The following is a 13,371-nucleotide window of genomic DNA, read 5'->3' as shown; positions in this document are numbered from 1 at the left end:
TTTTTTTATACAATTGCTTTAACTCCTTGTATATTTGAGTAATTAGACCCGTGTCAGAGTTTGTTATAAAGATTTTTTCCCAATTTGTTGTTTCCCTTCTGATTTTGACTACATTGTTTTTGTTTGTACAAAAACTTTTTAGTTTAATATAATCAAAACCATTTAATTTACATTTTGTAATTTTCTCTAACTCTTGCTTGGTTTTAAAGTCTTTCCTATCCCAGAGATCTGACAAGTAAACTATTCTGTGTTCACTTGTTTATAGTTTCCCTCTTTATATTCACCCATTCTGAATTTATCTTGGTGTAGGGTGAGATGTTGATCTAGACCTAATCTCTCCCATATTGTTTTCCAAATTTCCCAGCAGTTTTTGTCAAATAGTGGATTCATGTCCCAAAAGTTGGGCTCTTTGGGTTTATCATACACTGTCTTGCTGATGTCATTTACCCCAAGTCTATTCCATTGATCCTCCTCTCTGTCTCTTAGCCAGTACCATATTGTTTTGATGACTGCTACTTAATAGTATAGTTTAATATCTGGTACTGCTAGGCTGATCCAATAACCTTTTTGAAGTTGGTGCTATTATTACACTCATTTTTAAAAGCTGATGAAATTGAGGCAAATAGATATTAGATGACAGGCCCAAAGTTACATAGGTAGTAAGTGAGGTCAAATTTGAACTCAGATCTTCCTTACTGTCAACCAGATGTGCTATATACTGCATTTCCCGTAGCTGATTAGTTCATTTTGAATGGAATAGATGAAATATTTGAAGGGGGTGCAATATGAGAAAAGTTTTAAAATTCAACCCTAAACCAGTTTGTGGTAGGCTTTGGATACAAAGATTCAGAGTTTGTACTTTATGTGGTAGATAATAGGGATTAAATTGGTGTTTGAATAGTGGAATGAGATAGAGAACAATGTATTAAGAAGATTACATAAATATTTGAAGTATGAAAAGTATTGGTGAAATAGGATGAACTGAATCCCAAAAGACCAGTTCAGAAGTTTAATATGGTATATTGACTGAAGAGATTAGTTATTTGAATGAATGACAATTTTTATGTTCTTTAAAAAGTCTTTAGACTTACTTTCATCTTTCTTACAGGTATTGCACCCCAAGATATTTAGACTATGAAGATTTGGAGCGCAAGTACTGGAAGAATTTGACTTTTGTTGCACCCATCTATGGAGCAGATATCAATGGAAGCATATATGATGAAGTATGTCTGTTCTTACACATTATACCTTTTCTGAAAGACCATTTGATATTACATTTTTATTTTGGGCAGCTCAGAAAAATGATTTATCCTTCTGGTTCATGCATTATTTCTTAAAAGATTCAAGGACATTAAAAAACACTATAAGGAATGTTACTTTTGATGAGTATACCAAGTGGTCACAAACGTAATTGAGCAAATACTAGGTATTTTAAAATAATCTTGAATTAATTATAAATTTACTGCTTTTTCATTGATTTTAAAAAATACTTGGTGTTCCAAGTGCAATAGTGCTTTTTACTATCAATTAGTAATTATTTGGAAGATGAACTATGAATTATAGTTCAGAGATATCAAACTTGTAGGACTGTCTACAACATTTTGAGTGTCCACAAACCAAATTAAAATGTTATTGATGGGGTCACCAAGGTGACTTAGTGGATTGAGAACCAGATGTAGAGATGGGAGGTCCTAAGTTTAAATCTGACCTAAGATAGTTCTTAGCTGTGTGACCCTGGGCAAGTCACTTAATCCACATTGCCTAGCCCTTACCAGTCTTCTACTCCAAGATGGATGGTAAGGGTTTAAAAAAAATGTTATTGGTAAATATTTAACAAAATAAATATGCAGTAGGTTATAGATAATGGGAATGTGATTTTCTGAGTCATTTGGCTGCTACAATTGTTAGAAATAAATTTATGACTCTGGTCCTTATTTTTCAAAAAGTTTATTAGTATTTACTTGGATAGGAAAAGGCAGAGATGAGAGAGAAGCCTATTCTCACTAGTCACATGGGTGGTATTAGCTTTGTCTCTGTAGCAGCTCTCCCAGCACCATTACATGAGATAGAGGCCACACTTCCTGGATCATTGCTTTTTTTTCCTCTCCTTTCACATCCCATTCAAGTCAGGATCATATTTGGGATCAAGGACGTAGGCCACAGTCCCATGACCCATGCTTCGTGATGTAGGTGATGTATACTCATGTAGACTCACACAGATGCATGGTGGCTGAATGTTACCCAGAGGGGGTGTGTGTGTGTGTGTGTTCAAAGAACTTACACACAGGGATCTTTATGGTTTAGTGGCCCCATTTCTGTTTGAGTTTAACACTGTTCTTCTTGAGGATTGGCATGTAAACATACATTTAGGGGAAGACAGAGAGTGACATTGTAGGATAAATGTTTATAATTTTCAGTTATTGGTAGCATCATTTCTGTCCAGATGAAGCAGTAGCATGTTTATGTGTCTTCAAAGAAGGCCTTATCCCTAATGGAGTTGGGAGTTATTTTTTTGAGCACAAAACCACATATGTTTTCGTCATAGTTTGGATGAAGGAAGTATAACAACTATATGAAAGCTACATAGAAAGGAGTAGTAAAATATTGTAGCTGCTTTTATTACAGTTACTATTTGTTTTAATATGTAGTGTGCTTTAAAAATCAAATTATCCACAGAATTTTTTTGGATAGCTACCATTTTGGAATAATTCTCTTTTGTTGAATATGATGAAGAATTAATAGAATTAGGGTCACTTTCAAGTTGTTTTAAATAACATTCAATGAAAATATCTATTATAAATTACAAATATTAGAATATTAAGTTGAAGCTAGTACTCTTAAGATTTGCAGTATTTATACTTTTGGTATTTGTGTTTTTAAATCATAATACAATGATATCATTTTTAAAAAACATTTATTAATATTCATTTTTAACATGGTTACATGCTTCATGCCCCTACTTTCCCCTTCACCCACCGCTCTCCCACCACCCATGACTGACGCACATTTCCACTGGTTGTAACATGTGTCCTTGTTCAGGGCCTATTTCCAAATTGTTGTTAGTTGCATTGGTGTGGTCGTTTCGAGTCCACATCCCCAATCATGTCAGCCTCAACCCATGCATTCAAGCAATTGTTTATCTTCTATGTTTCCTCTCCTGAAGTCCTTCCTCTGAATGTGGGTAGCGTTCTTTACCATAAATCCCTCAGAATTGTCCTGTGTCATTGCTTTCTGCTGGTACAGAAGTCCATTGCATTCGATTTTACCACAGTGTATCAGTCTCTGTGTACAATGTTCTTCTGGCTCTGCTTCTTTCACTCTGCATCAGTTCCTGGAGGTCTTTCCAGTTCACCTGGAACTCCTCTAGTTTATTATTCTTTTTAGCACAATAGTAATCCATCACCAGCATATACCACAATTTGTTAAGCCATTCCCCAATTCAAGGACATACCCTCCTTTTCCAGTTCATTGCCACCACAAAAATCACAGCTATAAATATTTGATATTTGATATCATTTTGAAGGAATAGAAAATTTAGGCTTTGTAATTCAGTTATTGAAATAAACTTTAAATAAAGTGTTTCACATAGGAAGAGTCTTAAGACCAGATCTGAATCCATGTCTTCCTGACTCCACACCTGGTACTCTATCCACTATGCCACCCAGCTGCCCCTAAACATATTTTTTTAAAGTAATATTTATTTCCCCCCATTATATGTAAAAAAATTTTTTAAACATTCTTTTTAAAAATTTTTGAACTCCAAATTATCTTCCTTCTTTTGACCTTTCCTCCCCCCTCCCTGAGATGGCAAATAGTCAGATAATAGATTTTACATATGTAATCATGCAAAACATTTTTCCATATTTGTTGTTTTATAGAAATCTAAACATAATTAAGAAAAAATGCCCTTACCTTCCTTTTTAGAATCAGTACGACAAGTTGGTTCTAAGGCAGAAAATATTTAAGGGCTAGGCAATTTGAGTTAAGTGACTTGCCTGGGATCACACGGATAGGAAGTGTCTTGAGGCCAGAATTAAAACCGAGGAACTCCCCTCTCCAGGTCTGGCTTTCTATCCTTTGAACCACTTAGCTTTTCCTTAAACATAAAGTTTTAAAACACCTTCATCATTTATTCTTTTTGGTCTTCCAAGGCACAGAATTCTTTTGAAACCTCTGCTAATACTTATGTATTGTTCCACACCTTTAATTCTGTTGCTGGGAAGACTGAGTTTGGTGAATGATTGAATTTAGGAATTCTGAGGTGCAGTTGGGATAAAGCTGATCTAGTATTAGTGCCAGTAGACTGGCACCAATATAGCTCCTAAGAACTAGATAGCTGAGAGGCTTCTTGAAGAGTAGTAAAGTGGTCCAGGTTAGAAAGATAGCAGGTCAAAAATTTCATCTTGATGAACAGTGGAATCAAGTCTGTAAATGGCTGCTATACTTTTTAGGCCTCGGAGAGACAGGAGATGCAGCCCTTGATTCCCTTACCTTTCCCAAAAAGACAATTTCCATTGATTCTAGCAGTTTTAACAGCGCCTTACTCTACTGACATGTTCCGTGCTTTTATAGCATACTGATATATTTGATAGAAATTACTTCCGTGCTCTCCTTCCTTTTTGTTCTGCTGTTCTTGTTTGGCATTTGGTATTCAGTCTGACTTGAATCAAGCCTATCATGCTTAAATCTATCATAGACCTTTTAAAAAAACTGTAATTAATAAAAATAGTCAATACTCAACTTGAAATGAGGCAGCATTTCAAAATATTTAATGTATGGCTTTAGAGATTATTATTGTACATCTCTGAATATTACCACTTTTTTTTGTCAAGATCCCCATGGAATTTGGCTTTATGTTGCCTACTGATCACTTAATAAATATTGAATGAAATGATTTAAGAAGTAGGTGAAAGTAATTGCTTTGTGTTTGAGTGACGGGGGGGGGGGGGGGGGGAGGGGGGGGGGGGAATGACCTAGATCTTTTGAATTTAGTTGCATTGGGAAGTTGTTACTATTATGATTTCAGTGGTGTAGTAGGACTTTGTTTTATGTGATTAATATGTTCCAAGTCTCTTCACATAAATTGAAAATAGGACATAATATCAAACTCCATTATTTAATAAATATTTCTCAAACTGTGGAAAATTAATAGTGAATTGGTCTGTCTTTCATGAAAAAATATTCCCTTTATTCCTCTAAGAACAGTTTGATTTTAAAACTGAAATAGTTTTTCTCCTAGGCTGTGAAACTAGGTTGGTTTAATCCCTTTTGTTTAGATATTTGTTGAGGATGATAGGATAAAATCAAGTCAGTGAGTTATAGCTAGCCAGTCATGGCCCAACTTTGTATTCTGAGAGGAAGGGACTTACTGATTTTCTTAAGAGCAACCTCTTCCTGCGAATGAGGGAGGAGTTGGGTTCCTTAAGTACAAGTTGTCTTTGACTTCTTCCCAATAGAACTGTCTTGGGATATCCAGGGATTGCATGATGAGGCCACAAGGGATCTATATAAGAGGTGGGCTGCGGTTCTCTGTCTCTTTTGCCTGGCTGCTCTCTTTTGTCTTGCTTCTTTGCCATGCTCGTGTTCCTTGGCATCAGTTTGGATTATGGAGGAAGACGACTGGTTAGTTTAGGTTTTCTTGCATGTTTACTTAGTAAAATAACTTGAAAATTAAGAAATACTGCTTCTCCAGAATTTCAGTCAGCAAAATAAGAACATACCTATGTTCTTATACACATATATATTTGGCTTTTCTTAGGCTTATTAGTGCTTCCAGCTTTACTACTTTTAAACTTTGGGGCTGTTATCAATGACTAAATAGCGTTAATGAACAAAGAGAAACTTTGCTCTGACATGGATACAATTGTTACAAGTGAGAATTCCTGAAAAGAATTATTTGGGAGATAATGTTTGGAATAGAACAGTATATGGACCCACAGAAATGCTTCTCAGATTAAGAATGAGCCTGACTGGGTTAACTGGTGGGAGATTTTATGCCACTTGGTAATATAGTGTGGATTAGGATATAATTAAAAAATTTCCTTTTAAGTATTCTTCTGCCTTTATTTATTTATCTGCTCAGCAGTGGCATATACTTGAATTTGCAATATTGGGTTCACTTGAAATGAGTTTCCTCTGTATACCATTTTTAATGATGCATAATAGCTAACCTCAAGTTACCTGGCCTGTCAGCAAGATATTATTAGTATTTGCCAAAGTTTTATTTCCTTTATTCTTTTAAATTTTCTTGCTAGCTTGTTTTTACATTGCATTCACATTTAAAGTGTCTTTCTCCTTCTGCCTTTTCACGAAGATCATGCCTTTTCATGAAGATCATGAAAGACACAAAGATCTTGTGCTTATAATCATTAAAGCTTTTGAAAAGAAGCTTTTGCACATAAAAAGTAAAGAATTATCCCATTTATTTTCACATGGAACTTTGAATAATCTAGTACACTAGCAAGTTACCCGTGATGCTTCATATTTATTAGATCATGTGGTTACACTAAATGATTTCTAACATAATTTCCAGTTCTAAAAATTTATCATTTATGATTATGAAAAGCAAATTTTTTTCTATAAAAATATACATTGATCTTTAAAGGAGGATCAGAATTATTTTCATTGCAACAGTCTTGAATTTGATGTCATTAAATTAAAATAATGCTATGCTATGGAAATCTTTTAATAGTAACACTTTTGTCTCCGAATGGACTTTGATTTGTATAAGGTTTTTCTTCATAATGGCTTGTTAAAACTGTTGTGTCCACCAGATGGGGCACTTGGGCAAAAAAAATTGTTTCTTTAGCTTTTGTTTCTATCAGAATTCAACTTAAGTATTGTAGGGATCCAAGTGTTTAGTGTGTGTGTGTGTGTGTGTGTGTGTGTGTATGTGTGTGTGTGTATGTATGTATCTATATATCTATTTATAGAATTTCTGTTTATCCCTGGACATAGTTTCCAGCACTAGCTTTACTTAACATTTATTCCCTTTTTTCTCACAAGTCAAGGTTGGGGAGTTGAAATGCTTTAGGCTACATGTTGGGCTAGGCATTTTCCATCTGCCTCAAAGCAATACTTTCACCTCTACCAGCTCAACCCATTTCCTACCTTCTACTGTTAGCCCAGTCTTCTAACTCGAATGTGGAGAACTCTTAAGAACAGCCCTCTCCTTTGACTTTAGACCTCTTATCTCCTGCTGTATCCAGATTCCTGTAGCTTATATTCTAGAACAGGATGCCAACGTATGGCTCTTTCTGCAGGAGCCATAAAGTCAATTTTTTTTAGGCGCTGTTACAGGAGTGCGCACTGTGAGCACTGTACGGCTCTCATGAAATTACATTTTAAAAAATGTGGCATTTATGGCTCTCACGGCCAAAAAGGTTGCCGACCCCTGTTCTATAAGGTCTCTATTTGTTTTTATAAAATATGTCTCTTTGTGGAAATATTAATCAGCAGTATCCACTTCTATCACTAAAATAGTATTTGTCCCTTGTTTCAATCTCTCTCCATTTTTTTCCTAGTTTCTCTTTCTGAGAGTCTGCTGAACATATATTTCTTGATTTTGAACTTTTAGGTCATATCAGACATCTCTCCCTTTGTCTTTTTCCTCATCATATATGCCTGCACATCCTTTAGTCGAATGAAAAATGTCGATTCACCTGTGGCATAGATTTTGTTTAGGTATAACCTGAGATATTTTGTTTGTGACCTTTAGATCTATAGTCTAAATGTTGTCTGAGATATTTTTAATGGTGTTTTAGGTCTTTCTCCCTTATCACTTTGATTTGACTTTTGCTTTCATCTTTGTGTCCTTTTAGAAAGAACTCTTACTGATCTCTCTGTTCTTATTTTGTTGTAGTAGTATTTCTTGGTTGCTTATTTGTACTCTCTTATATTTCTACAGTCTAGGGCAGAGATGGGCAAACTTTGGCCCACGGGCCAGATTGGGGGGGGGGCCCTGAAATGTTCTATCTGGCCTCCTGACATTATTCCTAATCTGACGAATACAATGAGTAGTATACAGTACAATGAAACTTCGAAAGAGTTGCCTTAGAAACAGACTGACAGATATCAATATTGGATATATTGAATTTAAGATGTCTATTGGAGGAGAGCCAGGATGGCAGAGTAGAGGCTGCAACCAGGCTGTACTCTGGCAACATTTTCCTCAAATGAAGTTTAAAAGAAAGACTCAAATCAAATTTTTTATCCAGAAAATGTTGGGGTGAGACATTTTCCCACCTTAAGACATCTTAGGAGGTAGGCAGGAAAGATCTGTGATGGAGTGTACTGAGCACCATTGACGGATTTTGAGGATGGTTGCAACAGCGTCAGCAGCAACAATTCGTGGAACTGTCAGCCTAGAGATGGTAAGGGTATTGACAGCTGGTAAGAAAGAGATTATAAGAAATCTCTTTGTTGGTACTGCATATAGTGCTAACTAATAATTCTATTGTCCTTATACAGATCTAGGTTTTGGTTCCAGAGTGTATAGGAGCACAGTGCTTGTGGCTGCAGAAGAGTAGGGCAAGGGCACCCGGTCCTAGTTCCAATGCCAGGGAGGAGTGCTAGTACTTGTAGCTATAGGAAGATAGGGGCCCTTTCTGGGTAAAGTCTAGAGTTCAGAATAGGTCAATGATGGTACCTTACTATACATCAGCTTTGAAGCACTGAAAGCTTGCAGCCCTTCAGAACTAGCTCTGTAAACAGTAGCAGGAAAATGTCCAAAGCATGGGAAAGTACCTCTCTACGTCTAGGTGAGCAAAACTCAATTATAACACAAAGGTGGAAGTCTAGAATTAGTTTGGAAAATGAGCTTCTTTTCCCCATTCATAACTGTTATAAAAGGTCCTGGTGATGTGAGGAACTGAAGCTGAGTGTGTATGGGTGATACCTAAGTGTAACTCTTAAGTTGTGTCATAGTGAAATACAAAGGGCCCACAAGATACTTGTATTAAATCTGCTAAACTCAACTTCAGTATAACAGTGTTCCAGATTAGCCAGTCGAACGAAGAATCTGTGAATAGAATTGTATAGATCTCTCTGTCTAATCTGGCCTTGTAGGATAATACCAGAGTTTGACTGCGGATTATATCTTGCTATGAATGTTACTATCCTCCCTTCCCTCAGATGCTTCAGGAATACAATTACTAAGCCTAGAGATAGAGTTGAAGCCAATCTAGGTAAGTTCAAAGATTTAATATGCTTCAGGCTTAGGAGGGGAGCAGGGCAGGAGAGAAACAGGAAGTTCTTGGTCTAAGCTAAAGATGACAAAGATGGTATTTGAACCTAAGGTAATCAGGATTATCAGTGGTCAATTGATAATTGCAATTTGCCTGCCTGGCAGGGCCAGACTGATTCACCCAAATCAGGTTATTTGCTGAAGGATGGTGTTGTTTCTTCTTGGAGTATGAAACAGGAACAGGTTACTCAGTATAAAGGTATCACATGGTCTGGGACTGTGAGATTGGTCAGTGTAGTTTGCAGGTAATTCAAGTTGACCTAGGGCCTTACCCAAACCAAACCAAACCCCCCCACTCCCAAAACCCAGTCTCCAGATTGAGATCCAATTTCAGTTCAAATCCTTCCTTATATACCTGAGCTTCTAACTGTCTTGACACCTGGTACCTCAGTCTCAGCTCATTCTATCTTCTAAACAGACAACTGTCCATCATCTTGCTATCTATGTTGATTTGCAGAATATCATTACATAACAATAAAAAGCTTCTATGGTGGCAGAAAAGATCAAGACATAAACTCAAAATGTAGAAAACACTGTGAAAACAGCTACAAAGAAATTCTCAAAGAAAAATTCTAATTGGACCAAGCCCAACAAGAATTCCTGGAAGGGGTAAAGAAAGAGATTAGAGTGGTAGACTAAAAATTAGAAAATAAATTTGACTGATAACAAGAAATCATAAAAATAAAATGAAAAACTTGGTAAATTAAGAACTCCTTCAAAAGTAGAATAGGCCAGATGGGAAAAGAGTTTATAAAATCTTACTGAAGAAAAAATATTTTCTTAAAAAATAGAATTGGGCTAGTGAAAATCAGTCATATAATCAAGAAATAAAACAAAGTCAAAAGAATAAAAAAAATGTTAAATATCTCTTTGGAAGCATAACTAAACTGGGAAAATCAGATTGTGGAGAGATAATTTAAGAATTATTGAACTGGCTGAAAACCATGGTAAAAGAAAGAATGTAGACATCATATTTTAAGAAATTATCAAGGAAAATTGCTTTGATATCTTAGATCTAGAAGTTAAAATTATAATGGGGGAATAACCAGGGAAGATAACTAAATATTATCTATGGGCTCACAGTGGGGTATGAGGGAGGCAGGAATGTCAGAAGGCAGGACCAAACAAGGTAGGGAGACTGGGTTTAACTACTATGGAGATTATCTGTTAACAGAATTGGCAGATAGGCCCTAACTGTCACCCTGCACCACCTAGACAAGTTGCTTATGGAGCCAGCAGGCAAATGGCAAGAGCTTATAACAATTTTAATTAAGAAAACAATAGTAAAGGATGGGAATAGGGATTTCTATACTCTCAGACTAAGGGCAAACCACAGGGTCAGGGGAGGGACTTAATTACTCTCATCTAAGACCTAAGCCAGGTAGGGCTCAGAGAATAGCAGGACTGGAGTGGGAATCCTCACAGCAGAGTCCAGAGATGTTATCAGGATGCTAGGAGCCAACTCCTCCAGAACTGATGATCCAAAGTAGTCCAGTAGGGAGAAGAAGTCTGCAAGCTGTCCACCAGATCGCAGGCCACTTTCCAACTCAGTGCTGTTTTGCAGGATTGATGTCTTCTGCTTTCAACCTTCACCACTCTCCAAGATCCCAGGGAATCAGGGTACAGCTCCACTAGCTCTGAGCTCTCCCAGGGTCAGTTACATCTTGTCCCAACCACCATGGAGTCTGTCTCAGAGAGCAAAGCAACACTTCCTGCTTCCCCATTCCAATTGGAATTCTCTAGCCCTTCCTGTTAAGTCTCCTAACTAATAACTAAATAATCTTCCTCACAACAAAATAGAAATAGAAAGGATCAACTGATCATTTCTTTTTTTATAAATTCCACTTAATTAACTAAGACCATTTTCCCATGCTTATAGGATTCAGGTTCTATCCCTCCCCTCCTCGTACCCCCTCCCATAGCCAATGAACAATTCCACTGTGTTTTACGTGTGTCATTGATCAAGACATATTTCCATATTATTGATATCTATGCTAGGGTATTCATTCTGAGTCCATATCCCTAATTATATCCCCTTCCTCCCATGTGATCAGGCAGTTGTTTTTCTTCTGTGTTTCTGCTCCCACAGTTCTTCCTCTGAATGTGGATAGCATTCTTTCTCATAGGTCCCTCATAGTTGTCTTGGATCATTGCACTGTTGCTAGTAGAGAAGTCCGTTACATTCAGTTGTACCACAGTATATTTGTCTCTGTGTATAATGTTCTCCTAGTTCTGCTCCTTTCACTCTGCATCAATTCCATGTGCTTTTTTATGAAATATAAATTTATCCCATTTGTCTCTTTTCCCATTTCTCTGATTATTATCCTTTTTTTACCTCTAGTTTTATATATATTTATACATACATGTATATATCTTGACATTTGATCCTATACAGTTTGTAATTATTTCCCTCCAAGTATACATCTTCTAGCTATCCTGATGATAACAATTTTTAAGAGTTACTAATACCATCTTTTCTTATAGGAATACAAATCATTTGAACTTATTAGGTCCCTTAAAATTTTTTTCTTCCTCTTTCTTAATTACCTTTTGGTGATTCTCTTGGGTTCTGTGTCTGGGCATCAAATTTTCTGTTTAAGTCAGGTCTTTTCTTTAGGAATACTTGGAAGTCTTCTATTTTTTCAAATTACCATACTTCCCCCCTGCAAGAATATAGTCAATTTTGCTGGGTAGTTGATTCTTGGTTGTAGTTNCCCCCCACCCCCTCTTAATTACCTTTTGGTGATTCTCTTGATTTCTGTGTTTTGACAATAAATTTTCTGTTGCCATCTGGTCTTTTCTCTATAAATGCTTGGAAGTCATCTATTTTATGAAGTGAACATACAGGAATATAGTCAGTTTTCTGGTGGATTCATGGTTGTAGGCCTAGTTCCCTTGCTTTCCGGAATACCATATTCCATGTCTTCTGCTCCTTCAGTGTAGATGCAGCCAGATCCTGTGTTATCCTATCTGTGGGATTGATTAATTAGCAGCTTATAATATTTTTTCTTTGGTCTGGTAGTTCTTGAATGTAGTTATAACATTCCTTGGCATTGTCAGTTGGGGATTAAATGTAGGAGGTGATCTGTGGATTCTTTCAATTTCTACTTTTCCTTCTTGTTCCAGAATGTCAGGGCAGTTTTCTTGGATAATTTCCTGTAGGATAATGTGCAGGCTTTTCCTTTTGTCATGATTTTCCAATAGTCCAATAATTCTCAAATTGTCTTTCCTGGATCTGTTTTTCAGATGTGAGGTTTTGTCAATGAAGCGTTTCATATTTTCTTCAATATTTTCATTCTTTTGATTTTTTTTTTAAAATATAGATTCTTGTTGCCTTGTGAAGTCATTTGCTTCTAGTTGTTGGATTCTAATTTTTAAAGACTGAATTTCATCCCTGGATTTTTGGCCATCCTTCTCCTTCTGGTTTGCTTTCTTTGTAGGTCATCTTCACTTTCTTTGCCTTGTTTTCAAGCTGGTCAATTTTAGCTTTCAAGACACTACTTTATTTTTTAAATTCATGTATTTTCTTTTCCTAATTGTCTTCAGTCTCTCTTGATTATTTTTTGAGTTCTTGGTTTAATTGAATTTTGAGTTCTTGAGTTAATTAAATTTTGAGTTCTAACAAAGCCTGTGTCCATTTCCCTGGAGTTTCTGTGTTTTTTTCTTTGGCATTCCTTGGTTCTCCTCTGATCCATTTGTTCTTTGTTCATTTCTTGGATAGAAGCTGTTGATTGTAATTTCTTTTTTCTTTTTCTGTTGTTTACTCATATTTTTTCCTTTTTTCCCCCCTGTAATTGGCTGTAATCTTGCTCCTTTGATTATTTACTGGATCTTTGGGCTTGGGCTATTCAGTCCTCCAAGGGCTTCTTCTCTGTTTTGTTGACTCACTAGATTAGTTGGCCCTGAGGCCAGATCTTCCCGAGCTGGTAGTAAATGGTAGATGTGATTTTGGCTACTTTCACTGCAGTCTATTGGGGAGGGGTGTTGTAGCTTCCCTGCTCTCTTTAGACTTTCACTGCAGTCTATTGGGGAGGGGTGTTGTAGCTTCCCTGCTCTCTTACCTTGGGTATTGATAAGATTAAGCCAGGGTGGAGTTGATCTCCAGAGTTCCAGGTACCCTGAGGCTA

At 36.5% G+C, this 13,371-nt stretch overlaps 1 protein-coding gene across 1 annotated transcript in view; it reads left to right on the top strand.

Moving 5' to 3' along the window:
- Positions 1-13,371, top strand: part of KDM4C (lysine demethylase 4C) — a 352,306-nt gene that overhangs the window by 29,905 nt on the left and 309,030 nt on the right. The window contains exon 4 of the mRNA XM_044677228.1: positions 1,109-1,223. Within this exon, the coding sequence (XP_044533163.1) occupies positions 1,109-1,223 (115 nt within the window). The remainder of the gene's footprint in view (positions 1-1,108; positions 1,224-13,371) is intronic.

This window comes from Gracilinanus agilis, chromosome 1 (genome assembly GCF_016433145.1).
Source record: "Gracilinanus agilis isolate LMUSP501 chromosome 1, AgileGrace, whole genome shotgun sequence".
In the NCBI taxonomy this organism is placed as follows: Eukaryota; Metazoa; Chordata; class Mammalia; order Didelphimorphia; family Didelphidae; genus Gracilinanus; species Gracilinanus agilis.
This window is presented reverse-complemented; position numbering and strand designations above follow the sequence as displayed.